This window comes from Drosophila takahashii, chromosome 2L (genome assembly GCF_030179915.1).
Source record: "Drosophila takahashii strain IR98-3 E-12201 chromosome 2L, DtakHiC1v2, whole genome shotgun sequence".
NCBI lineage: Eukaryota > Metazoa > Arthropoda > Insecta > Diptera > Drosophilidae > Drosophila > Drosophila takahashii.
Genome location: NC_091678.1, coordinates 13821066 through 13845577, shown reverse-complemented (window position 1 = coordinate 13845577; position 24512 = coordinate 13821066). Strand labels below are relative to the sequence as shown.

General features: G+C 43.3%; 6 protein-coding genes across 8 annotated transcripts; 2 read left to right on the top strand and 4 right to left on the bottom strand.

Annotated features, from left to right (window-relative positions):
- Positions 1–213: 213 nt before the first annotated feature.
- On the top strand, positions 214–8822 carry LOC108061099 (general transcription factor 3C polypeptide 1). 2 transcript variants are annotated; one of them, XM_017147142.3, is made up of 7 exons: positions 214–352; positions 413–965; positions 1029–1764; positions 1823–2842; positions 3602–4600; positions 5240–6600; positions 7705–8822. In XM_017147142.3, the coding sequence occupies exons 1-7, from the start codon at positions 268–270 to the stop codon at positions 8669–8671; spliced, it is 5721 nt and encodes a 1906-aa protein (XP_017002631.2). In that variant the 5' UTR covers positions 214–267; the 3' UTR covers positions 8672–8822. The 2 variants fall into 2 exon arrangements, with proteins under 2 accessions (XP_017002631.2, XP_070072853.1); XM_070216752.1 differs by lacking the exon at positions 7705–8822 and having other exon boundaries at positions 5244–5580.
- Positions 8823–9289: 467 nt separating this feature from the next.
- On the bottom strand, positions 9290–10387 carry RpL24 (ribosomal protein L24). Its single transcript, XM_017147143.3, has 3 exons — positions 10309–10387; positions 10118–10193; positions 9290–10050 (listed from the first exon to the last, which is right to left on the bottom strand). The coding sequence occupies exons 1-3, from the start codon at positions 10311–10313 to the stop codon at positions 9664–9666; spliced, it is 468 nt and encodes a 155-aa protein (XP_017002632.1). The 5' UTR covers positions 10314–10387; the 3' UTR covers positions 9290–9663.
- Positions 10388–10680: 293 nt separating this feature from the next.
- Positions 10681–11535, bottom strand: LOC108061071 (membrane-associated progesterone receptor component 1). Its single transcript, XM_017147085.3, has 2 exons — positions 11465–11535; positions 10681–11401 (listed from the first exon to the last, which is right to left on the bottom strand). The coding sequence occupies exon 2, from the start codon at positions 11374–11376 to the stop codon at positions 10765–10767; it is 612 nt and encodes a 203-aa protein (XP_017002574.2). The 5' UTR covers positions 11377–11401; positions 11465–11535; the 3' UTR covers positions 10681–10764.
- Positions 11536–11617: 82 nt separating this feature from the next.
- LOC108061067 (dynein intermediate chain 3, ciliary) lies at positions 11618–14149 on the bottom strand. Its single transcript, XM_017147079.3, has 2 exons — positions 12383–14149; positions 11618–12020 (listed from the first exon to the last, which is right to left on the bottom strand). The coding sequence occupies exons 1-2, from the start codon at positions 13928–13930 to the stop codon at positions 11691–11693; spliced, it is 1878 nt and encodes a 625-aa protein (XP_017002568.2). The 5' UTR covers positions 13931–14149; the 3' UTR covers positions 11618–11690.
- Positions 14150–14550: 401 nt separating this feature from the next.
- On the top strand, positions 14551–22619 carry LOC108061114 (trichohyalin). Of its 2 annotated transcripts, XM_017147165.3 has the most exons (7): positions 14551–14716; positions 14789–15219; positions 19340–19471; positions 19595–20013; positions 20079–20151; positions 20831–22111; positions 22178–22619. In XM_017147165.3, the coding sequence occupies exons 2-7, from the start codon at positions 14791–14793 to the stop codon at positions 22304–22306; spliced, it is 2463 nt and encodes an 820-aa protein (XP_017002654.2). In that variant the 5' UTR covers positions 14551–14716; positions 14789–14790; the 3' UTR covers positions 22307–22619. The 2 variants fall into 2 exon arrangements, with proteins under 2 accessions (XP_017002654.2, XP_070072082.1); XM_070215981.1 differs by lacking the exons at positions 14551–14716; positions 14789–15219 and adding an exon at positions 16018–16082.
- Positions 22620–22890: 271 nt separating this feature from the next.
- Positions 22891–23396, bottom strand: Vm34Ca (Vitelline membrane 34Ca). Its single transcript, XM_017147084.3, has one exon. The coding sequence runs from the start codon at positions 23333–23335 to the stop codon at positions 22979–22981; it is 357 nt and encodes a 118-aa protein (XP_017002573.1). The 5' UTR covers positions 23336–23396; the 3' UTR covers positions 22891–22978.
- Positions 23397–24512: the final 1116 nt, after the last annotated feature.

Below are 24512 nucleotides of genomic sequence, written 5' to 3'. Positions count from 1 at the left end.
GCTGTCGTTGGCAACTCTAAGAAGTTTCAAAGCAAAAGAAATAAGCCTCAGTTTATAAAAAGAATTGCTGTTTAATGTAGGTTAACTTAAATAAATTATAATTTAACTGGTTTTTAATTTACAATAGAAAAACAGAGTATACTAACTAATCAGCAACAGTTGTTTTTTGTGCGTGGGCGAACTTTGCAGCGGTTGACAACTCTACCTCACAAAATCTAAACAATTTGTTTTGGTCGCTTTGATTAGAGTTAATACAAGTTATTAAGCATGAACGCAAGTTCCGGCGGATCCTGGATCAACGCCATCTACGATGAGGTGGCTCTGGAGGGCTTGGAGGGGGTGACATTGCCCTGTAAGTTATTCCCACGTCTTTTTTGCTTGCAAACCAAGTAATCCCCATGGTCCTCCACAGATCTCTGGGAACTGCTGGCCAGGCGCCTGGAGTTTGCTCCTTGTCCTTTGCCCGATCGAATTCGGGAGCAGGCGTGGACCCTGCTGCTCCGGACTCCCGCGCACAAGATCGAGTTCTTTGAATTGCCGGCGGAGCGACCACTGATGCCCCACTATGATCGTCGCAACGACATGGACGAGCAGCTGGGATTGCCGGTGGTGCCGGAGCAGTGTCCCTACATGCTGTATCCACCCGCTTACGTGCAAGAGGGTCACATCAAGGGCAACTGCAACGACTTCAAGACCCGCAAGTTGATTCCTTCCAGCGATCTGCAGGCTCTCAGTGTCGAGGAAGCCAGCGAAAAGTGGGCTGGCCGGCTGGTAGTGGTGGCCTCGCAGGAACTTCGAGAGACCGCACTCACCCCGGATAACCTGATGATGCCCAAGAACCTGCCGCTGCCCAACTACATCTTCCTGGAGGCCATCGGAAGGTCGCGCTACAATGGACACACCACAACAGGACCTTGGTCGCTGATTAATTACAGCAAGGACACGGGAATTCTCTTCTACATCAAGTGGGTTGCAGCTCAGAAACCATAAATTCGAACTAACTATCCCATTATTATTATTACTTTCAGAAATAAGCTGATTAACCTGCAGCTAATCGTCTCGCAGAACTACAGCGAAATCAACAAGGGTCGCTTTTTGGCCTCTTCGCTGCTGATGCTGCCGCGCTTCTATCGGATCTACAAGAATCACTCGCAGGAGAACCTCGAGAAGCTATATATGGCTATAATACGGACCACTAACCGCCAAGTGCCGGTGACCGAAATAACCGAGCTGCTGGGCCGACCCACCAATTTCAAGACCAAGAAACTGCTCGTCACCCACGCCTTTCGCAAGTTCTTCGAGACCACGCAGGTGGAAAGGCAGTTCCCATCGCTTACCAAGTCGGGAAAGCAGTCCAAATCAACCACACGAAAGGTTACCGTGATACAGCTGCGAAATCCTGAGATGCAATTGAAGGACCTCTATAAAAACGAGGACGGCGAGGAGAGTCCTGTGTCTGAATTCTTGGATTTAGGACACTGCTACCTGGATATGCCGCCGGAGGAGGAGGTTTACCGCGCCGTCTCGCGATTCGGCAAGCGTGGCCTCAACAGCAACGAATTGTGCCACTACACGGGCATCAATGCCACCTCAATGCGGCATTTTGTCAAGAAAGCAAAGAAGAATGGCCTGATCCAGGAGTACTCGGAACAGGTGGGCAAGAGCCGGCAATTCCGCTTCGTGGCCGTCGAGCATTTGGGAGACCTGGCGAAGGAAGAGGAGGTCAAGAAGAAGGAGCTGGAGATCAAGTGCAAGGAGGAGCCAGTAAGTTAACTTAATGACTTAAAAAACCCTATATCAAAGTAACATATGTTATCCCTAGAACATCACCGAAAGCACTGAGGTTTTGCTGAAGGATATGCCTGAAATCGTGGTAAATGCTCGACCCGTGGCGTTCAAAATCAAGAAGACCCGACTGGGCAACCAAACACAGCGTCTGATTAACCGCCAGAAAATGATTGTACGCCAGATCGACCAGAACTGCCTGGTGCCGCTGCCCCGGATACTGAGAACCATTCAGGAAACGGAACACCAGGCTGGTTTTAAGGACGTTCTCTGCCGGCGCTCCTTGATGCGCCTGCTCCTTCCCATGGTGGAGAATCGTATTATAAATGTGTACGAGACCACGCTCCACTACAATCAGCGAGTAAGAGTCTATCGCTTTGCTGCCCATCCGAAAATCGGTCTGGATCACGCGGTCATGAAGCGCGAGATCGTCAAGCTGAAGAGCAACTTCCACTTGATCACCGAGGAGCGGATAAGCCGGCCATCCCAGCTGCCGCCCAAGGAGCGCAAGGAGATGATGGCCCGCCGCAAACTGGTGCCCGAGCGACCCAGTGTGGTGTTCAAAACACAGGCACCCAAACTTCTCTTGGCCAGAACGTTGCACGAGTTCCTCTTCTACCTTCACCACGAGTTGCCCCTCAATCAGAAGCCTCTTTCGATGACCCCTGAGCTCGTGCAGCAGTGGCAAAAGTCGGAGCCGGCGCTGCAACCACGTCAGTTCTTTGACGAGTGGCAGGCCGAGGAGATAAAGGTCCAACCCTTCACCGAGGACATAGGCTGGCGCACCTTTATACCACCGCTGCCTCGCTACGAGGACAAGCCACCTGGTTGGCTCTACTTCATGGACGCCATGGACCGAATGCCGCTCTCTTTATTTCTGCGCATCTGTCGCATAGAACGCGAATCCAACGACGAGCTGCGTCTGCAGCTTCAGCATCCCATTCGCCAGCACTACCTGCTTTCCCAGCTCAACTTTGAGTCCATTGTGCCGAGGTTAAAGTTGCAGAAGCTGTACGTGGGCACTTTGCGCTTGCTGAACAACATGGGTTTAATTCAGGTGAGGCAATTTACATACTTCCATTTCATCAACCTTTAAGGGGGAAATACATATAGAAAAAATAAAAATTAAATTTTTTTTATTACCTGAATTGGTAGAATAGCTCTTTAAAAATGTGTCATGAAAGTTTCAAGAAGAAACTCGACCTATTTTGGAACTTATACCAGGATGACGGCACCCATCTTCCTTGTGCAGTAGATATACTTCATTACATTAAATATATTTTACTCGAAATCACTTTTCGTGTATCTCAAAAAGTATTGCCTCGATCATCATGCTGCTTTTACAGAAATGTTTGTAATAAAATTAACGTAGAAATTTGTACGTTTGAGTACTTTTTGATTGCCAAAAACAACAAGAAAATGATGAAAAAAAATAGATTTTTGACTTTGAAATAGTGCCACTACCATAGTTTTTGAGATATTCTATGTAAGTTAGGTTCAGACAGTTTCTACATTATTTCCAATCAAAATAAACTTGCTTTCATAAAAATCAAATCCACACAGCGATCTGTGGACGATCCGCAGCTGGCCTACTTTTTTTTTTATATAGCCTGACAAAAAAAATCCCACGGCTGCCATTTAGAAGGATAAAAACAAAATAAAAATTGGTTAAAATTATATAAGAACAATGTAATCAACATGCCAAGTTACGAAATCCCAGCGCAATTCCTTATTGGTTAAAAAAAAATCACAAACAACTTAAATAAATAACAGTTCTATATATATGTATCTCCCCCCTTAATGTAATCTTTTCCAGGTCAGCGAGCAGAAGCTGGGTCGCGACTCCCTGCACCGCTGGGTGTACATGAACCAACGCACCAGGCTGCTGGACACCACATCGAGCACCGAGCACAATTACATGCAAGTCAGCGCCGATCGCACGTACATACAGCTCAACTTTGAGTTCTCCAGCGTGGAGCAGCTCGCCAACTATTGGGCCAAGCTGCAGCACATCTGCATCTACACAAAGCTGGGTTACCGGAAGTCTTTGAGCACTCAGCGGAAGCTTCCGGCGCGCCTAAAGGTGCTAGTCTTCCAGCCCACCGTTGACTTCCAGCAGGCTGTGGAGCTGGACACTGGAGCGGTTCCTGGCGATCATCTGGGCGCCGCTGGACTGGGCTCCAATCTATTTGCCCACCAGTTCCGCCACTGGTCGTGGGTGCAGCGCCAGAATGGTGGAAAATCGATGGCAGCGAGGGAAAGGACTAAGAAGCCAGTGCGAAAACGGGCGGTAATTACGCGATTGAAAATTGGACCCCGTGTGGGAGTACGGAAATCGCGTGAGGCTTCCACCGGGAAGACTGTGAAGAAGTCCGGTCCGCGCGACGACATCGATCGAGATGCCCTGCGAAATATGCGCACATTGCGCGTCAAATGGGCTCCCGAGGAGGATCGCCTGCTCAAGATGGGCCGTGCCGTCTACATGTTCATCGATGCACCCACTGTTACCCTCGCCCTCTGCGACTTGGCCGTCGTCTGTCGCGATCTGATTCGCCGCTGGCTGGGCATCTGCAACAAGACCACCCAGGCGTGCGTGCGACGCGTTCAGTTCATGGTGAAGATGAAGCGCGACATTCCGGACGTGCCCAGTTGGATCTACGCGATGCAGACGCAGCCACAGTTCACCACGGTTTATAACGATCGTTTCCTCAGCCAGCTAAAGCGGGATTATCCCAGCAAGACAGAATTCCAGGCCGCGCTGATGACTCACTTTGCCCTGATGATGGCTAAATTACAACGGATGATCGCCAAGTCGGTTAGTAAAACTAAATTTTACATTTAAAACTGATTTATAACTAGACCTCGGATTTGGCATATTTGTCCATTTTTGGTCCGATTTTTATTAAAACTTCTAGGTAGGTGTCTTATTTTTCAAATGTATTAAATTCGGATGCATATCGAAAATATGCAAAATATATGCATAAAATGTGCAAAATATATGCGAACAACTGGAGCCTCAAATGTTTAATGTAGCCCTCTGTTATTCTAAGGAACCTTCAGTAAACATGGCGAGCAATTTAAATGAGCAGTTTGGCCGATAGGGCCAAAAAACTATTTTTGCCCCCTTCTCGCCTATATATAATAGGGTTTCCTTAAATTTGGGAAAAAATTAGATATCTCAGAAATGACGAAAAGGAACAAACAGTTTTTTTCGGGTAAATTATGTTGTTTATTTATTTTATTTTATATTTTGCATATATTTTGCATATTTTATGGATATGCATTTTATGCAAATATGCAACAAAAAAAATATGCCATTAATTTTAAACTATATTTTTATTGAAACGAACTTTGGTGTTTTGGGAATTGATCTATCTTTATCCTATAAAAATATGCAAATATGCAAAATCCGAGGTCTATTTATAACTAATCTTTACTTCGATTTACCCCCCAGCAAGGTTCTGTTAGCAGACAGTTTTTACTACCCGACTCCCTGGACTCCTTTGCCAACCAACTGTGTCGCTCGGCACACGAGCAGCAGCAGCTGCTCTTCCAGGACCCAGCCACCGAATCGGATCTCCAGGTGGCCGTGGCCCACGGCGTGCTGCACAGCAACATCTGCTGTGCCAAGGACAAGACGCTGCTGAACCTGCAAACGTTCGAGATCTACAAGCATTTTTCCGAGGAGACGCTAAACGCGGCGTTTAACAAGGCTCGAGCGGATTCGCTGGTGGTGGCGGTGAAGCGTCGCAACATCCAGTCGGCGGCCAGTCGTCAGATCACCGGACCCGGCCACTTGCTCAGCTCCAAATACAAGTACCGGCTGACCTACACCAAGCTGACGCACTTCCTCTACGACGGCTACTTTGCGCTGGATCAGAAGTTGCGCAAGGAACAGGAACATCACTTGACCTCGCCGCATTTCGCACAACTTCTGGTGATGGGCGAGTGGCTGGCGGAGAATAGGTTGAGCATTTCACTGCAGCTTCCTGCAAATATCCTCACCGTGGATACCTCTACTATGAGCCGCCAGAGTGGCTGTCACTCGGATCGCATTCTCGATCACTACAGCTGCATCTTTGACAACGCTCCGCAGACCGAGTACTCCAAGCGGCTGGAGGGCGAGTGCAGTGCTCGCCAGGCGTCGCGCGTTCGCTTCCATCCCGCTAATCTCAGCTTCCGACTGCCCAGCAGTGCCTACAATCAGCTCTCCAAACTGCAGTTGCGCAGCATGCACTTCTTCTGTTCGCTGGATGCCTTGGGCGATTCGATCACCATAAGTCAGGCGCGTTTGGAGCAGGGCGACTGTCCCTTTGCCAACTGCATCATGCGTAGCGGCAACTATCTGAACGCTGTGGAGCGTATAGCCCACGAGCAGCGTCCCATTCTCCGCCAATTGGTTGCGGATGCCCTGCCCTCGCAGCAATTTCAGCTGGAATCGCATCCAGCGAACACGCCCTTCACGGTGACCACCTCGAATCTGCTTCCGTTTGCCCAGCAACTGGAGGCCTATTGGCGTCGCAATCAGCAGGCCATGGATCTCAAGGATTTGGGCAGGCAGCTGGCAGAGCGAACGCTGCACAAGCTCACCGATTGGCGTTCGATTTGCGCCGAGCTGCTCGACGACGAGCCGCATGCCTGGGAGGCGGATCGTGTCCAGGAGTACGAACCGGCGCTGAACAAGGAGGAGCGAGCCAGGGCGCAGGATGTGTTCGTGGTGCATTTGCCCACCATTGGCATGAAGGTCGTGGAGCAGCCAGAAGGCAAACAGGCCATCGACAGCCTGCGCACGAAGGTTCTGGACAAGGTGTTAAAGTGAGTCTGCATTAGTAATTCCTCTTGATATGATAATCAATTATAATTATTATAATCAATTATAATTGATTTATGTTGTAAGGATATTTTAAAAAATATTTATTTCCACTTTTATGCGGTGTAACTTCATGAAGTTGATTTTATGTTTATTCTTTAATTTAATGAAAATAACAGTGTTGTGTCTATAAGCATTATCATAACTTTTTCATTATCATTAACAAAAATAATGCTATGTAGTTAAATATTTTTGAACAAGTAGCAAAAAATGCAGTTCATTATTTTTTGAAAAAGTATTGCCAATTGAATAGCATTGCATTACTTTTTAACAATTCATTACTTCTGGCAAAAGTAATGCTAATGGAAAAATATTTTATTACATTTGAAAAATTCAATTCTAAGGCTTGATTTTCAGTAAAAATAATAATGGTAATTAAACATTTTCTAAATAAATAGAAAATATCAGCCCTTTTTAAATGACTTCTTAAAGAAAATAAAGCTGAAGCAATGCCTAATTTAATTTAATCACATAATTATACCCTTGTAGAGGATATTATAATTTCAGTCAGATGTTTGAAACGCAGTGAAGGAGACGTTTCCGACCACATAAAGTATATATATTCTTGATCAGCACCAATAGCCGAGTCTATCTAGCCATGTCCGTCTGTCCGTCTGTCCGTTTCTATGCGAACTAGTCTCTCAGTTTTAAAGCTATCGCGATGAAACTTTCCCGAAAGTCTTCTTTCTATTGCAGGTAGTACAAATGTCGGAGCGAGCCGGATCGGACCACTATATCTTAAACTCCCATAGGAATATTCAAACAAATATAAGAAAATTCATTGTAACTTTGTAGGAAGTAGGCGTTTTGATTCTTGACTACTTAAAAATTAAATTAAAATAAATAGAAACGCTGAATCTGGAATCCCTGGAACTGCACCGAGTGAGCATTCCTTTATCTGCAAGGGTATATAAGCTTCGGTTGGCCGAAGGTAGCTTCCTTTCTTGTTTTTTTAATGTATTTTCGTAATTTTGTTTTATAATTCCTAGTTTTAAATTTGTTTAAACTTCCTTCTTAAGAATTCATCGATTTGTTTTCTTATCTCGCAGGACAACCTACTGGCAGTATACGGAGAACACCTTTGAAACCCTGCGACCAAAACTCCATGAAAGGGGCTTTGATGCCCGGGCCATGCGCCACATGGAGGACATACTCAATCACATTGAGCAGCATACGCTGGGTATACAAGGACTAGAGTTGCGTAGGATCTTTCCCCTGGGCGACTTCCTTCTGGAAACCTTACATCTCCTCGCTGACCACAATCTCATCAAACGTGTGGGCATAGTTAGCGTGATGTACGTGCACAAAAACCACATACGCAACTGGGTGGTGCACACGTTTCACATTAAGCGATTGGAGCGTGAGAAGGTGCAGCCCATGGTGGCGGCGGCGCCGGGAAATCTTCTCGCCGTCGTTGGTCACAAGCGGAAACTTGAGGCCCAGGAGGCGGGCAACTCCATGCCCGAGAAGAAGATCAAACTGATGGAGCAGCAGCAGCAGCAGAGCACGGGAAGTGAGAGCGACGAGGCGAGTGGTTCTGCTGCCAAGCGTCCCAAAAGGGTTACGAAAAAGGCGGCCGCCACCGAGGTCGCTAGTTCCACGCTGGAGGCCACAAGGGATGCCATCGCCATGCGACCGCAGCCGTGGATCCGGGTGAATGCTTCGCTCAACCGACGCGTCCTCGATCGCTGGATGGGCGCAGTGCTGAGCGAATGCATCTCTCGCATCGGCTGCACGGTGCACAGCTTGTTCCTGCGCTTCACGCACATGGTGCCGGTGGATATCATGTTCTTGCTGGAGCTCCTGCACGATCTCGGTTGCGTGCAACTCATGGAGATGCGGCCGCACAAGGTGCACGTGGAATCCCTGCTGGACGATGATGACGAGGACGGTGATGAGCAGCCCGTTACGGAGCTCTATGATCCGTTGCAGACCTACGTTCAAGTGCATGGCAACGCAATCGGCCGGCTAACCAACTTTATTGGCCTCAAAAAATACAGCACTGAATTTATTTAGGGTTCGTTGTAAGATGTTAACCCTATTAAGAGATATGTTATTTCTTCTCCTACTTTGTAAGAGCTAATTTTAATGATGACTAGTTTTGTTAACTTCTTTTTGATAAATAAAAAAATAATGGATTCCATTAGTAAAAAGTTTTTACTAAAAACTGTTTATGCTGCTTTTAATGTCAAACCCTAAATTGAGTTTAATGGTGGTTAATAAATATTATCCATGTCATTAGGTAAAGCAATAAACTTTAGTTTTTGCCAGTGCTATGAAGAAATTTTAAAAATTCGCACATTTCTGAAAACTTATTAACTTTTTATGCATATAAACTTTCGGAAGTAAATATTCTGATTAGAAGACGGATTTTATGTGAAATTGTTTTTTTTTTAACTGGAATTTTAGCGATCTATATTATTGGTTAGAAATATAGAAAACACCTCTGATAATAAAAAAAAGAAATAAAGATTTCATTATTTTTAGCCAAGTAGATATACTGATTAGTCTTCGGATTTTATGTGAAATCGGTTTTTTTTAACTGGAATTTTAGCGATCTATATTTTTGGTTAGAAATATAGATAAATGTAAAAAATACCTTTGATAATCAAAAAAAAAAAAACAAAGAATTCATTATTTTTAGCTCAGTAAATATCCTAATTAGACGTCGGAATTTATGTAATTTTTTTTTGAACTGGAATTATAGCTATCTATATTATTGGTTAGAAATATAGATATATAATGATTCATAATAATTAGATATGCTGGCGTCTGGTTCAAAATGCCATGTTAGATCATTAAATGGGTGATATATCATATCACAACCAACTTTCTTTCCACTTTATAAGCCAAGCTTGAGAAAACAAAAACACGCGAAAGGTTTTTTTTTTTTGGTCACCACGAATTCGCATTCGCGGCTTTCGTTTTTAATTTTCCATTCACTTGTGGTTTCTTAAATCCTGGACTAACTTTAGCACATCACTACCGGCGGGGGGAGGAAGAGGTGTTTACCGCTTGCCTCCGACGCGGGGAGCGGCCTTCTGGGTGACCTTTTGGGCCTTCTGCTTGGGCGCGGACTTCTTGGCGGGCGCGGGGGCGGCTGCCTTCTTGGCGGCCTTGGTGGCGCGCTTCTGCTCCTTGGCCACCTTGATGGCCTGGTCGCGCTGCGCCTTCCTCACCTCGGGCTTCATGTTGCGCTTGGCGAGGATCTCGGCCAGCGAGGCGCCGACGATGGCGCGCTGGAACTTCTGGGTGCGGCGGGTGCGCTTCTTGGAGGCCTCCTCCTCGATTCCCTTACGGTGCTTGCGGCGGTACAGCACGGTCCACGTAACCTTGCGGGGATTGCGCTTCATCAGGTAGGAGCGCTCGCACTTCTTGTCCAGGAAGGTGAAGGACTGAAAGGGTTTGCATCCAATTGCATTATTACTTTTTCGCTTCAAAGGGATCCTCTCTTCTTCTTACCTTGCCATCGACCTTAACCATGGTCTTGCCATGACCGGGGTAGATTTTGTACCCGCTGAATGCGCACAAGCCAATTCTGCAAAAAGAAACACTCTCATTAGCAAGCGCATTCTTTAGTGATGCCAATTCAGGCTTAGCCAGCGGTAAATAACTCGATTAACCAGGCCTTTGGGCGTTTTTCAATAACATACTTCATCTTGCTGGCGTAGAAACACGAAAAGAAAAGAAAACGGAAGTGGAAACGAAAAGCAGAGCCGAATTAGTGTGGCTGCCGCGGGCGCAGAGAAGGGCCTAAAAAAAACCGCCACGTGACGATGCGGTGCTGTTAACTGCGTGCTGTTAGGCGCACAAATTTCAAAAATTAAATTTAGAGGGGGGATTCTAGACTAAGCTTTAACTATTTACTTTAAAATATTTAACGGCACAATAACTGCAAATTTAAAAGGCTAAGTTTATATTAATTATATTAATAAATATACCAAATAAATACAATACAAATAAATAAATACAAAAAATTCCAAATGTAAGAAACGAAAAAAAAATTTTTTAACAGTGAAAATAAATATTTTCTGGTCGAATAACATGACTCCGTTGAGTTTTATTTTTATGCAGCCAATAATTTCACACAATTGAAACGCAAGACATTTTTATTCATGCACTTGCTGATCCTCTGGCTCCGACTCCACATCTTCCTCGTCGTTATAGTTAATGGCAAGCTCTCCTGGGCTCAAAAGTCTTCCAACCAAAGGGTATTTCTCACTGTACTGCTGATCCCACTCCCGCAAGGTATTCATTTGGCTGATCGAGAGGTCACTCAGATCATCGAATGCCTCGCTCTGGCTGAAATCCACCGAAAAATTGATCAAGTTTCGGGAAATATCCCGTCCGGCATAGTTCGGATAAACGCCATCTCTTCCATAATAGTGCACAGATCGCGAAACATCGTAGATATGAAAGTTGATGGCCACCAGAATGCGACCATCCTCGCGGGTTCCGTCGTACTCGCGAAGTTCGGTGACCGTAAAGTCCTTCCGTAGAGCTGGAAGCTTTGTATCCTTCACCAAATCAATGGGATCTAGTTCCTTGTCCTCTGTATTCCCACGATTACGACGACACCTCCTGGTAAGTCTGACGACCTTGTAGAAGACGATGGTCGATATAATCGCAAGGGTAACATTGAGGGGCGTCTGTTTAATGGAGTTGTAGATGCTAGAGTACCAGTTTGTGCTCTGGTCCATATCCTTGGAACTCGTCGCCATCCTGGAAATCTGAGATCTATAGATTCTGGAATGAACAAAAAACGAAGAACTGTTTATATATTTTCAAGAGTGTGTCTAACAATTTTACTTTTGTTGACTGTAGTTGATTTTATGAACTATTGTTTGAAGTATTAAGTTGGGCTACTTTTTCGTTGAGTCGCTAGAAAAGACTATTTTGTAGGTTGAAAAAAATTCTTTTTAGGTAGTTTTCAAATGGAACACTAGAAATATTTTTCTTCACATTGCCTTTATTAAAGTTACAACATTACATAGGGTTAAAGAAAATACAAGAAGAGTATAAGAATATACCCATTTTAGGCTTGACCCGTTTCAAAGACGGTGTGTTCCATGTTGAAGACCCGCTTGGCTCGCTTAGCGGCGATACTTTCAATGGTCTCGTTGAACTCCAGCAGAGCCTGGCTGAACTCGAAATCGCTTTCGATCATCCTGAGGAAAATGGTGGCCTCGTCCTCCGCCTTCGGCTCTTGCTCCTTCTTCGCCTGGGCCTTCTTTTTCTTGGCCTCCAACTTCTCCTTGGACTTGCGTTCCTCTTCGATAAAAATGGAGGTCAGGCGCTTCTTCAGCTTGATCTCCTCCTCGCGGGCTTCTAGAAGCTTACAGCGCGATATTTCGCGTTCGAACATCTGGGGGAGAAACAAAGGAAAATGAGATCCTATGGAAATCCTAAGATTCCTGAACTCAGAAAAAAAATTACCTAGATTTAAGTCCACGGACTTTAAGGAAGAATGGACTAAAAATGGCTAAATAAGGCTATACATGGACTTAAAAGTTTTTATCCCATATACATTTTAAGTCTAAATGGACTAAGAATGGACTCAAGTTCGTGTTACAGTCCATATGGCCTTAGGTCCATTTGAAATCTATTTAGACTTAAAATTTATATGGGATGAAAATTTGTAAGTCCACATATAAACTGGTTAGCCATTTTAGCCAATGGACTTAAATTAAGGAACTTTTTTTTCTGAGTGTGACGAAGATCACCCACCGACATCATGAGTGACTTCTCCTTCACGGTGGCACTTCGCATTCCCTCCTCCAGTCGGAGCATGAAAACATCGCCATTCGACAGACTCACGGCGAGCATGGAACCATCGGGTTTGAAGACCAAATGTGTTACATTATGCTTGTATTTGATGGTCATGATGGGACGCTTGTGCGACATGAGGAGGTCCCAGAACTCCAGATTGCCCTTATCGTCACCGATGCAGAACAACGAACAGCGACCGGTGCTCCAGGCTCCACTGATCACCTGATTGGGCCGACGAAAATAGAAGGTACTAGGGCAATTCTTCACCTCCTCCGACCAAATGCGAACCCTCCAATCTCCAACGATGAGGAAGTTCTTCACGAAGAAAGGATTCCGCATCACACAGCGAATGGGACCGGCGAATAGTTTATAGACCCCAACGATGGTCTCCTGTGGGGTGAGTCCCTTGCGATTCCCAACAAAAACGCAGCCCATATCGGTGCAGAAGATATAGCGAACTGGGATGGTGTACTCGAATTCCAGGACAGTCACACCATGTGCATCCTGCCGATTCTGCACTTGCTGGGGATTCGGTTCAGCCAGGACCTCATTCACGGGCATCAGCAGATCCCTGGTATCCCAGTACTTCACCGAACCATCTAGCGATCCCGAATAGAACTCGGTGTTGAGTTTGGAGTGAACCCAGCAGAGGGCAGAGGTCGCCTCGCGATGGCACGCCTCCAGGGGGCACACCCTCTTCGGTCCGCCCATGCTCTCCGTTAGCCAGAAGCCCACCTGACCCTCCTGGAAGCCACCCACCATGTAGCTCTCATCCCGCATGCACATTTTGCCAATGGTCAGGACTCTTTCCGAATCGTAAAAGGCCACCGGTCGGGTGGCATCGTCCAGGTTCCAGATGAAGAACGAGTTGGGATTATCATTACCAAAGTCAGGCAAAGTATTCAGTTGTTTCTTATAGTCCGGTTCCAAACTCTTGCGGTTGGAGAAAGTCAGTAGAAACTGCGAGGGATCCGAGTTCAACCATTCGCACATAAGCAACCGACGCGATGGAATCCAGAGGTCATGAAAAACGTGGGTTCCACGGGCCGCTATTTTCATGCTAATCCCCTTACCCAGATCCTCGGGCAAATCCAAAAAGAAATCTTCATAGATATTAATTGCATTATTGGCCGAACTGATCTGTATGACGTCGTGCATCAGCTTGTTCACCTCGACGCCCCAGGAGTCGTCACGCTCCACCTTCTTGCGATAGCGCAGAGTGGACTCCTCGTCGGCAACATTCACCTCCTTGACATTCCAACCGCCCTCAAAGTGATTCATTCCGCGCGAATCCAAGGTCACATTGTGGGTTAATACGGAAGACACGGCATATTGCTCGCTGAGCTGGGTCTTCTCGTGTATCGGATTGCGCAGGATGTACTTGAGCCGCAGACGGCCACTGGGCTGCACACTCAGGATCATCTCGTTGCGGTCCGTGAAGAGGCACTGGCGACCGAAGCGACGACGCTCCCGCGACAGGATGAACTGGTTGCCCAAGGTGCCCATCGCGATGGAGGGTTAGTGATGTATGAAATTTGATATATAAGAATCCTTGTGTTGGAAAAATATCTAAGTCGATGCGGTAGGAATGTCTAAAATGTATGCGGATTTTGGTTTCGCCTTGAGTGTTCGTCACAAGAAAATAAACAAACTAAATTTTATGGGTATGATTTCCTTTCCTAAAGAAATCTATAAACAGTAATCGATCCGAGCAAAGAGATATACTAATATATCTGACTGATTTGTCTCGGAATAGCCGATTGAAGTTCATGGGATTTAATGAAATACAAACATAAAAATTATGGTTTGTTTTTCGTTAGTAATTTTATTCATTTCTGTGACCTCCCCTAATAGCATTTAAAAAGAAGAATTTAAGGATTGGCGTAACCATTTTTATAATAAAGCGAACTCACAAAATTTAAATGTTTATAAAGATCTTCCAATATTTAAATGTTACCTTCTTACTATAATTATAATTTACACCTTCATTAAATTTAATTTATAACTTTAAATTTATTAGTTAACAGTGAGTTAACAGTTTCCGGTTAGTCACTTTTCAACACTGCTGCAGTAGGGTGACCATTTCTTGGTGTAGTTCCTTTACGCGTTAGTAAGTCCCGTGCGAGAAGTAACAGGTAGCCCAGATGCGGTCACATTGAATTCCGCGTAAATATTCAACTTTTTCGAAAGTGAAGCGTGATTTACTCAATTAAATAGTGCGCAAATAATAGAACAAGCTTCGTTGCGTTGGCATTGAATGCCCAAAAACGAATTGGAGGACTTGGCAATATGGTGAGTTTACTGATTTGCACAATTGGCTGATTTATGTGGGGTTCCATTATAACAATTCCTTTGGTTCCGCAGAGATGGACCTGCAACAGTTCCTTTCCCTGGAACGCCAGCAACTGCAAAAGGAGCGCCAGCGCCTGGCCACCCAAAATCCTTGTCCCGCCGCCCAGCTAATGAAATCACCGGACTTCAAAGTGCAATGTCGCAGGGCCAAGGAGTTTAAGGAGTCCACGGAGTCCAATGAACCCGCCGCCACACCATCGTCTTCCTTGGCAACCGGCGGCCAAAACGAAGAACTTCACTTGGACTTGCAGTTGGAGGGGGAGGAGGAGGAGCTTGCGGAGGAGGTGCCTGCCAACCCCACGAAATCCACCAAGGAACTCGCGAATCAGCGCCAGCTGCTCGTCGGCAGCGCTCGTCAGTACAAGTCGCCAGATGCGTCGGTGCGGCGCAATTTGGAGAACGAGCGGCCGCTCAGTGAGAACCGCTTGCCAATCCGTCGGTCGGTAAGTGCACTGCGAGAAAAATCTAAGTGCTACGATAATAAATTATTAATTTGTACGAGTTTAATGATATCTCAAAATTAGTTCTTAGCTATCTTCTAGATTTCAATTTATTATCGTATCCGGAATGAAATATGTAGGTAAAATAAGATCAATCTAATAGGTTTTTCATATCGAATACTACCAAAATGTTGGTATATTTTAAAAATTGTCATTATTTCTTAAACAACCATCGGTACAACAATTTATCTTAGATAAATAGTTTTTGAATTTTCGCTTTATTGTAAAAGTTTGAAAAATGTAAGTATTTATTTCCTCCTGCTCCTTTCGATTTTATAATATTAAACTAATATCTAAAAACCTATCACCTCGATTTAAATTTATTATCAAACCCAGAAAGAAATATTTATGTAAAATAAGATCAATTAAATAGGTTTTTAATATCGGATACTATCTTAAAAGACAATGTATATAGCCCTATCTCAGATAAATAGTTTTTACCTTTTTGATTTAAGACTATTCATATTTATTTCCCCTGCTTAATTGTTGATATAATACTATTATATTTATATCGGCATTTTTTTTCCTGTGCAGATCCAGTGAATCCGTTTCAGAGATCGAGCTCTAGAATGTGCGTTGCGCTTCACTGGTGATTCTTACCGCACCGTTTCGCCAATTTGTCAGGCGACTGGCCATATTTATGGAATATTTGTGCGAAATTGGTTTCTCTACGCCTCGTTGCGTTCCCCATGTATTTTCTAGCATTTCCCAAACTCTTTTGGAATTTTCCCATCAGTTGTACCTAAGATTTCACAGTGATCTTAGCTCTTATTTGTGTTCCAGAGATATCGAAAGCCTTAGTTGTGGTATGCGTACCTAGTACTTTTCTTAATTTTTTTAAAAAATCATACTATATGCATTTGCAATTAGAAAAGTATATATGTACACTGAATTTTCAATTAGAAAAGTTAGAAATATTTAACGCGCCTTAGGATTGGATGAGGTAGCTCTACCGATTTTACTTTTCCATTTGCATTATTTATATGCTTGAGTCTCGCAGGTCTAGTAAATAATGGCTAGTTCATCGGTCACCCCACCGTTTAGATTGCATAGCCTATTAGTTTTGCACCCTACCGTGAGTGTGTGGATTATAGAACAGCCAAATTAGTTTGGCATTTTAATTATTCACATTATTTCTTTCGACTGGTCCGTGTGTTTTGTTGCGTTTTGAGTGTGGCCTCGTTTCCTTCCGCTATCAATGTTGCATGGCCCGTTTGTATTAGCTACTGTTGGTTTTTTTACTGTAGTAAGTCGATTCCGTGCTCCAGTTACCAGCCATTCCGGCTCTGTGTGAACGAGCAGCCATTCGCTTAATGAATTTGCTGGCACCGCTCTCAGTTGTAATTCGAAGCTCGTTTGTTGCGCTGCCTTTTGTTGGCCTGAACTTGAAATTACCAAGTGCCCATTCGGTACTCTATACTATATACCCACAAAATATACAGCTTTATGAGGTGAGGCGTGCCCCTGATTGCCGACAAATCGAAACCAGCGAACGGAACGCGATGAAAGAGGCCTAAAGGTCTAATTGACTTCATTTGGCGAACCGGCAAGCGCCACAAGTTAACCCAAAAATCAAAGTGACGTAAAGCAAATATTGAACGTTTTCTAAAGGGTTCAGTTAACCCCGAGGAAGTTTAAAAATAATTGTCAATCAATCAATTGTCCAGCTAAAATTCAATTTAATTTTGATATACTATGTATTTAATTAGAAAATGCTGCCACGTTTCCTAAACAACTTTTATCCTTACCAAATATAAATTATATTAGAAATCTAAATGTTTGTGTATGGACCTAAAAGACTCTCCGTTTTGTCGACTCACTTCCTCACTTAATGTTTATTGGCGTGAAAGTGCACAATCTACATTTGCTGGAGACACGCCCTTCTGTCAACTCCGCCCAATGATGGTTTTTATTAATGGCTAATGATAATTGATATAAAAGTTCTTTTCTTTCTGGCCATAAATTTAAAAACTACTAAATTGTAACCAACATTTACATATTTATTTTAGAACCGTGCTATTTTTGTATATACATGGGTAGCCATTCGCTATAAAAGTTAAACCAAACACGGAAACTCCAACACCAATTGAGCTTTACAAATATACTGTGAACGAAAGTCATGACCTGGACAAGGCCGTGGACAGACAAGTGGTAATTAAAATTCTTGTTAGGGATGGTCGAACTAATCGCTATGACGTAGTTTAGGGTAAATTGAGGTCACCCGACTGTCGAAGCATTCGAAATACTTGTACTTTCAATAGAGGTTCGTCAGCCCCACTTTAAATTCCCCTGAATGCCCTTGAACTTACAGCGATGCGTGGCGACAACAAAGGCATCCACATCCAATCCCGTTCAGCTTTCACACGCATTTTCATTAGGTTTCGCACTTTTCGTACACCAACTAGCTGGCACTTAGTTAACCCAATTTCAATGCGGCACGCAATCAAATCCGATGAATGGACGTAGTAAACAGAGTCGTTAAAGTGACGGCCCAACAGTGGGTAACTAAACTTTAAAAAAATATATAATACCAATAATAAAATAATATATCTAATCAAAATTGTTAAAAAGACAAATATTAATTTTTAACTTTTTTTAAACAATTATTTCCGAATTTATATTTGTTTTTTAGATTTTTATCTTAATCCGTTCTGGGTTATTTTTGCTTTTCCAAGAATTTTTTAGAGTAGTCTAGATAATAAGAAATCTATTCCAGAGACTATTTTCTTTGTTAATTTCAATTTAATTTTTTATATTAAATCTTGCCCACTGTTTTTGCCCACTGTCTTTGCCCACTGTTTTTGGGCTCTTGACTTGACTTTGGTTAATAGCTCAGGCAAAAACGGAACCCAGACTAGCCACCCTATTTACCCCCACCTGAGATGAACCGTAATTCAGATCCCTCCGTGTGCCACCACTTGCTCTTCTGATTTGCAGTCTTCATTTTGATAGTTTCCTTGACCTGAATTACTGCAAAAGCTATTGCTTTTTCAACTTTCTTTGCGGATCCTGTGAACACTTTGCCAAGTATTAACTATCACAGGCTGAAATTGCTCTTAATTATGCAAAGCAGAAACGTAACTCGGATATCCTCGGTCTATTCAGCCACTCCACTCACCAGAAATGATGAAAACGTTAAAACGTACTTTAATTAAGGCGCACATCATCAGGGCTAATAGCGAGCGAAGCGTAATGCATGCAGCTAATAAATTGAAGTGCAGGTTCCCTTTCGACTGGCTAAAACAGCAGTGGGCTGAAACAGCTGGGTCTTGTTGATAAAGTGGCGTTGAGAAACGTCTCAACCGAGTGCTGAAGGCACCTTCAGTCGTTTTACGAAGCGTCTCGTCCTTTATGTTATTATTTTTGTTACCCTTCACGGAAATGAGCATTTGAGGCAGAAGGATCAATGGATAGCAAAAGTAATAACTTAAGAAATAATTTAAAATAGTTAAAAATGATCTTAACTTACCTTGAAATATCGAAATAATATACCTAAAAAATTTTAGCAAATATATAGTAGGTGCAACGCATTTCAAAAGGTAGTTTAGAAATCTAAACATGTATATCTACTTCTAAAATATAGGGGAATTTTAGGTAAATTATTTTAATACTATAATGTTTATATTTTAAATACTCAGTCTTAGTTTAACTAGGTAATAGCTTAGTCTACCCCTTGTCTCCGTTTTGCTGTTTGGATTATATATAATTTTGTTGATGCCATCGGTGCACGCGATTTGCTCGGTCGACGGCATAAAAATTATGTGCAAAAATGGCAGTAGGCATTGTGGAGTGTTCGCTGGAGCAGCTCCTGCTGAAGTGCTGGTGCTGCTGACCCAAAAACCAGACGGAGAACGAAAGGAGCCACAATAATTTGTGGCCCTCGCCACATATAAAAATGTATACAAGCTTCTTGCTGGTGGTTAGTGTCGCCGAACGGACTAGGAACACGGGGAGTTAGAAAAAGAAAGCGTCCGATAAGGAATATATGAAAATATATACTTACCCCCTCACAAGTTAGAACGACAAGTTAGCCACTCACATTCGTTTTCTCTCTCGCACGCAGGATGATATGGAGCAATGGGTTACGGACACATTTTATTCGTACTTTCCCGGCTTTAACAATGAAAATCAGAAGAGGCAGAATTATTTGCGTGAGCGACAGCGCGAGAACCAGCAGAACTTTCTCAAGCACCAGGTGAGCGTTTCGATATTACCATAAACAAATATTTTTATTAGGTGCAAGCATTCGTCATGCTAAGGAGTGTTAGATTTATGAGCTTACAATAAATGTTTCTTTTGTTCGTGTACTCCCTTGTAGATGCTCCATCCGCCGGTCACCAAGCATCAGCGACCGGGACAAGTGAGGAAGGCATCCCAGGCCGCTGCGGTTCCGGCACAAACCCGCTCCAGCCAATCCAGCACAAGCACCTCGAACCACAGCACAACGGATAAGACTGACATAGAGTTAATTGTAAATAGTAATCCCAACTATGTGCCGCCCAAGATTCGGCCAGGCACGACAACACGTCAAAAACTCCTCCAGGATCTGGGACATGTGGAGCTCTCGAATATTGTAACCGGGGATGGTGTTATGGAGCGCAATCTGCGAAGTGCCGAGCTGGAAACAGCTCGCAAAAAGGATTACCAGCGGGATTTGATGCAGCAAATCGATGAGAAACGCCGCTCCATAGAATTGATAAGGGAAAAAGAGCGACGTCAGGAGGAGGCGTTGACGAGGTATATAATTGATTGAATAAATAATTATATTTCGTAATCTATAACTAAACGATATTTACCAACAGGCGACTGGAGGCACAATTAAAGACAATACAGTTGGAGGAGCAGTTGGAAAAGGAGCGTCTGCGAGCTGAAAGGGTAAATATTATTTGTGATTGTATAAAAGTTTTGATTTCATATGGACAAGGCACTCATAAATATTATTTTCAAGCTCTAAATTAGCAAAAACTGTTAGTTTTAGTGCCGTTTTCTCGCTCGTTTGTTAAATTTAAATACAATCTTTAAATCGTATAAAAAATCAAAGTTAAAGCTTCCATTAAATTTAACAGGCGGATGAGAAAATGGCCCTTTAAAGGCGAATTTTTTAATAATGCATCTTTATAATGAATGTCATAAGTAACCTAATCAATAAAAATCAAAATTACATTTAAAATTAAATCATTTTCAATTTTAGCTCAAGATTTGTATATTTACTGGATATATTTATATTCGTTTTTGGCAACCAATCGAACTCAGTTTTTTATCGAACGCATTGTTAAGTAGCCTTCGGCAGGACCTTGGGTTTATTTATACAACTAGAATGCGATTACATATCCCAAAACTCGATTAGAAGTAATTGTCATTGATTGGTTTTGCCATTAGATTCACAATCTTTAGCACCAAAATAAATGACACAACAGAGAAAATTAATAGTAATTGATAGGAGTATTAGGACCTCTGATTTCGTTTATCCACATCGCATGAAAGTTAATTGCAATACAGCTTGGTTTTGGTAATTGAATAAAATTTCTCCTACTTTCGTTCACTTTGCTGGCAGGCTCGCATCGACTCGGATCAGAACCGCTTGATGCGTGAACAGTTGTTGGCCAAGCTGGAACAGGATGCACAGTTGCTGCACGTTAAGGAGACGAACAATTTAGCCGAAACGCCAAGGACAACGCGTCTTAAAGGCAGGAACAACAACGCCAGTAATATCAGCACTGAAGGCAACGCCAACCGGGTGTACAAGTACTTCAGTAACTCGGCCCATCACGAGTACAGACGTGGCCAGCCTCTGCCGCCGGCCGTTGAGCTGGACTTTGAGGTGCCTCAAATGGCTAAGATCGAGCGCGAGTGCTTCCATCTCTGCGATAAAATATGTCCGCTCTGTGATGAGCCTTTGAAGAGCTACGAAAGCTGCTGTCTGCGATGCCAGCGGAAACTGGCCCTGAAGCTCAAGCAAAAGGAAAAGCCCAAGCGAAATGGAGAAAGTGGAGAGATTCCAGGAGAAGACCCAGAGGAGGGCAAGGAGGAGGCCGAGGACCGTGATGATGGACGGGAGGAGGAAGCAGACCATAACTGCCAGAGCAGCTACGCTTTGGTGTGTCACAAGTGTGAGCGCCTGTATGCCATGTGCACCCAGTGCCTGGCCAAAAGCGATGTCTGTCGGGCGTGCCAGCGTGAGCGCAATGTCTGCATGAACTGTCGCCGCAATCTGTGCTCCTTTTGCCTCGAGGAGGTTGCTTGCGGCAGGGACACCGAGCGCACGCATATTAATGACAAGGAAACCATTAGGGAGCCTTCAAACAACGCCTTTCAAGTCCTGGAACTAAACTATGCTGTTCCGCCGGCCAAGGATTCCACGGACAGTAATCAAGCCGATGTCTCGCCTCCGTACTCCGTTAACATATCGCGCAACTCGGTATTCCATGCCGATTATAAGCCTACGCCTGTTAAACCGTCCATCCTCGAACAACTGCCGACGACCTCGGGGAGTGCCAACACCAGTTTCGAGCTAGACAGCGCCGACGAGCAGGCTGTGGAGCGGGTGCGACGTCAAACGGATCAGCGCTTGTCCCGCTACCTCAAGAACTACGGCGATCTGGCCACCAAGCAGCACCAGAAGGTGCACAGAAGCAAGAGCGATTCCCGTCATCGGGGCACTCAAACGACACCCCAGTCATTGGCCAGAAGGGATGTTGTCCTCAGGGAGGCGGCTGGTCACAATCTTTCGATGCCTCTGCTGCGCGAGATGCCCAAAATGACGCGGCAGGAGACGGGCGCACCCTTGGCTGAAAACGGTCAGCGCAAGATTGACAACCTAAAAAAGCGCTGGGAGGTAAGTGGATTAGTTATGAAATATAACATTTAATCTAATGAACTACTTACTAACCATTCTTACCAGGTGCCTGCCGTGCAAAAGTTCACCGTTTCAACATCATCGCCTAAAATCCTTACCCAAGTGGGAGCCATAAGAAAACAGTTACAGGCGGCGCGATTCTTTGATGATGAAGTTGATCCGGAAGATTATTAAGAATAGGTCAATCATTCTTTTTTAACTCAACAAAAATGATTGGTTTGACTTCTCTTTTTATCCCGAGCAAAACGAATTTAACTAATTTGGATGTCTTCACATTTTAAAACATTTGCCATTATTAGTTCGTTATTAGTTCACTCTAATTTCATTTTGTAAACAACTCATGTAGCTATAGCTTTATAGTAAGCTGATTCCAAGTGCTTCGGCTGTCTCATTCAGCGACTTTAAAACATAAGATATAAAGTTTGTTAACGTTTATTGTTCTTTTTTTATGGAAATTTATTAACTACGAATGTGTTAATTAAAAGATTGCAATTAAAGACAAACTTGCCTAAAAAATTGTATGCTACTTTACTTTTGGAAAAACCGAGCTAGTTTCTGTGTGTTAAAATTATTGATTAAATATTAAAAGTAGGCAGTGCACCTGGTATTCAAAAACTATGCTGATATGCCTGGTATTACCATGATATGCTGACTAATTTAGAAAGGCTTCCCCAAAGATAAGCATTTGTTATTAAAGCTTATTATGCAAAGCTTATTTCCCTATACCCTCCAAGAAAGAAATTTAAACAAATGAAGTATTACGATTGATCATAAATATTTTTTTTATTATTTTTTTCTTGCAATGTAGCTGTTGTTCCTTGGGTTCAGTGGCTCCTGTGGCTTAGTTTACCACTGGATGGGCTGAGGGGCGTAGACGGGGGCGTACTGCGAGTAGGCACCGGCGGATCCGTAGCTGGGAGCTGGGGCGCTGCATGGCACTGGGGCCAGGTTGGGCTGGCAGCTGAACAGGTAGTTCTTGGGGCAGGGAGGAGCCGGGATCGAGGCCGGAGCGTAGGATGGAGCCGGGGCAGCGTAGGCCTGGGGAGCGGGAGCAGCAGGAGCAGCGTAGGCCTGAGGAGCGGGAGCAGCGGCGGGCTTGCCGTAGCCACCGCCGTAGGACGAGCCGAGCATCTTTTCCTCCTTATCGGCGGCAACGAAAGCGGCCAGCAGGCAGATGGTGGAGATGATGGCGATGCACTTCATGTTGCTTGGTGGTTGGTGATTTCTTAGACTGGTTGGTAGCAGACTGCGATGCTTCTGCCTTCGCCACTTGGGCTTTATATACCCGTGCGCTGTGCTATCAAAACTGCAGAGGCAAGCAATGACCAAGTTTTGCCGTTTACCCAACGACCCCTCGAAGTCGAAGTCGACGTGTGTGGGGCTTTTTCTGCATGGCCAACAGAAAGCGAAAAGAACAAACATTTCCTCTGCTTTTTTTGGGCCACTGAACTTGTTGAGTAAACAAATTGTCGTGTGCCATGCCAATTTCATGAATTATCAATTATGAAAGTAACGGAAACAAAACTTTGATAGAATGCAAAAAATTAAATAATTAAATAAATAAGCAAATAAGTAAAGTGAATAAGCATTATATATTTAAAAAAAAAATAATATTCTACATTTTCGACTGTATAATCTAAAATATTAGTGATGTTTTAAGGTTATAATGTTAAATGCCTTAAACTATAAGAAATTACAAAATATTACAAAAAAATTGTAAAAGGTAATAAAGTAGCAAGAGCTAATATTATTTATTGCCATGACTTAAATGGAATTCCATAATTTACAATTTTCTCGGAAAGGGCCCAAAATGCATTGCATAGCACAAAATTGATTTGCTTAGCAACAATCTTCTTCCATAAACTTTTTCCACAAGTTCTTTAAGAACTTTTAAGTGGGTGAGCTTAGGTTGCATTCTTCAATCTTAATATGAAATATATGAGCAGATCTCAGTTTGCTAAATCCAAAGTAATTATAGAAATTTAAAGAACTTATTTTATTTAATTATTATATTTATTACATTAAGGACTGTTTTCTCGTCCGTTTGTTAAATTTAAAGTAGGGTTAAAACTTTGAAATGTGATGGAATATCATTGTTTTAACCCTACTTTAAATTTAACAAACGGACGAGAAAACGGCCCTAAATATTATAAAATAATATAATAAGTTATTATTAATAACTATATATCAAAACAAAGATTAAAGACACTCAGAAAACTATAATTTGTATTTTAAAATGTATTTCAGTTTAGCTAGATTACATTTTTTTTTTAAGTTATGATATAATAATTTTTATAAAAGAAAGAAAATATTATGCAAAACGTATTTGTTTCCCCTCTATTTTCTTTTCTTTTTAACTTATATAATATTACAAAATAGC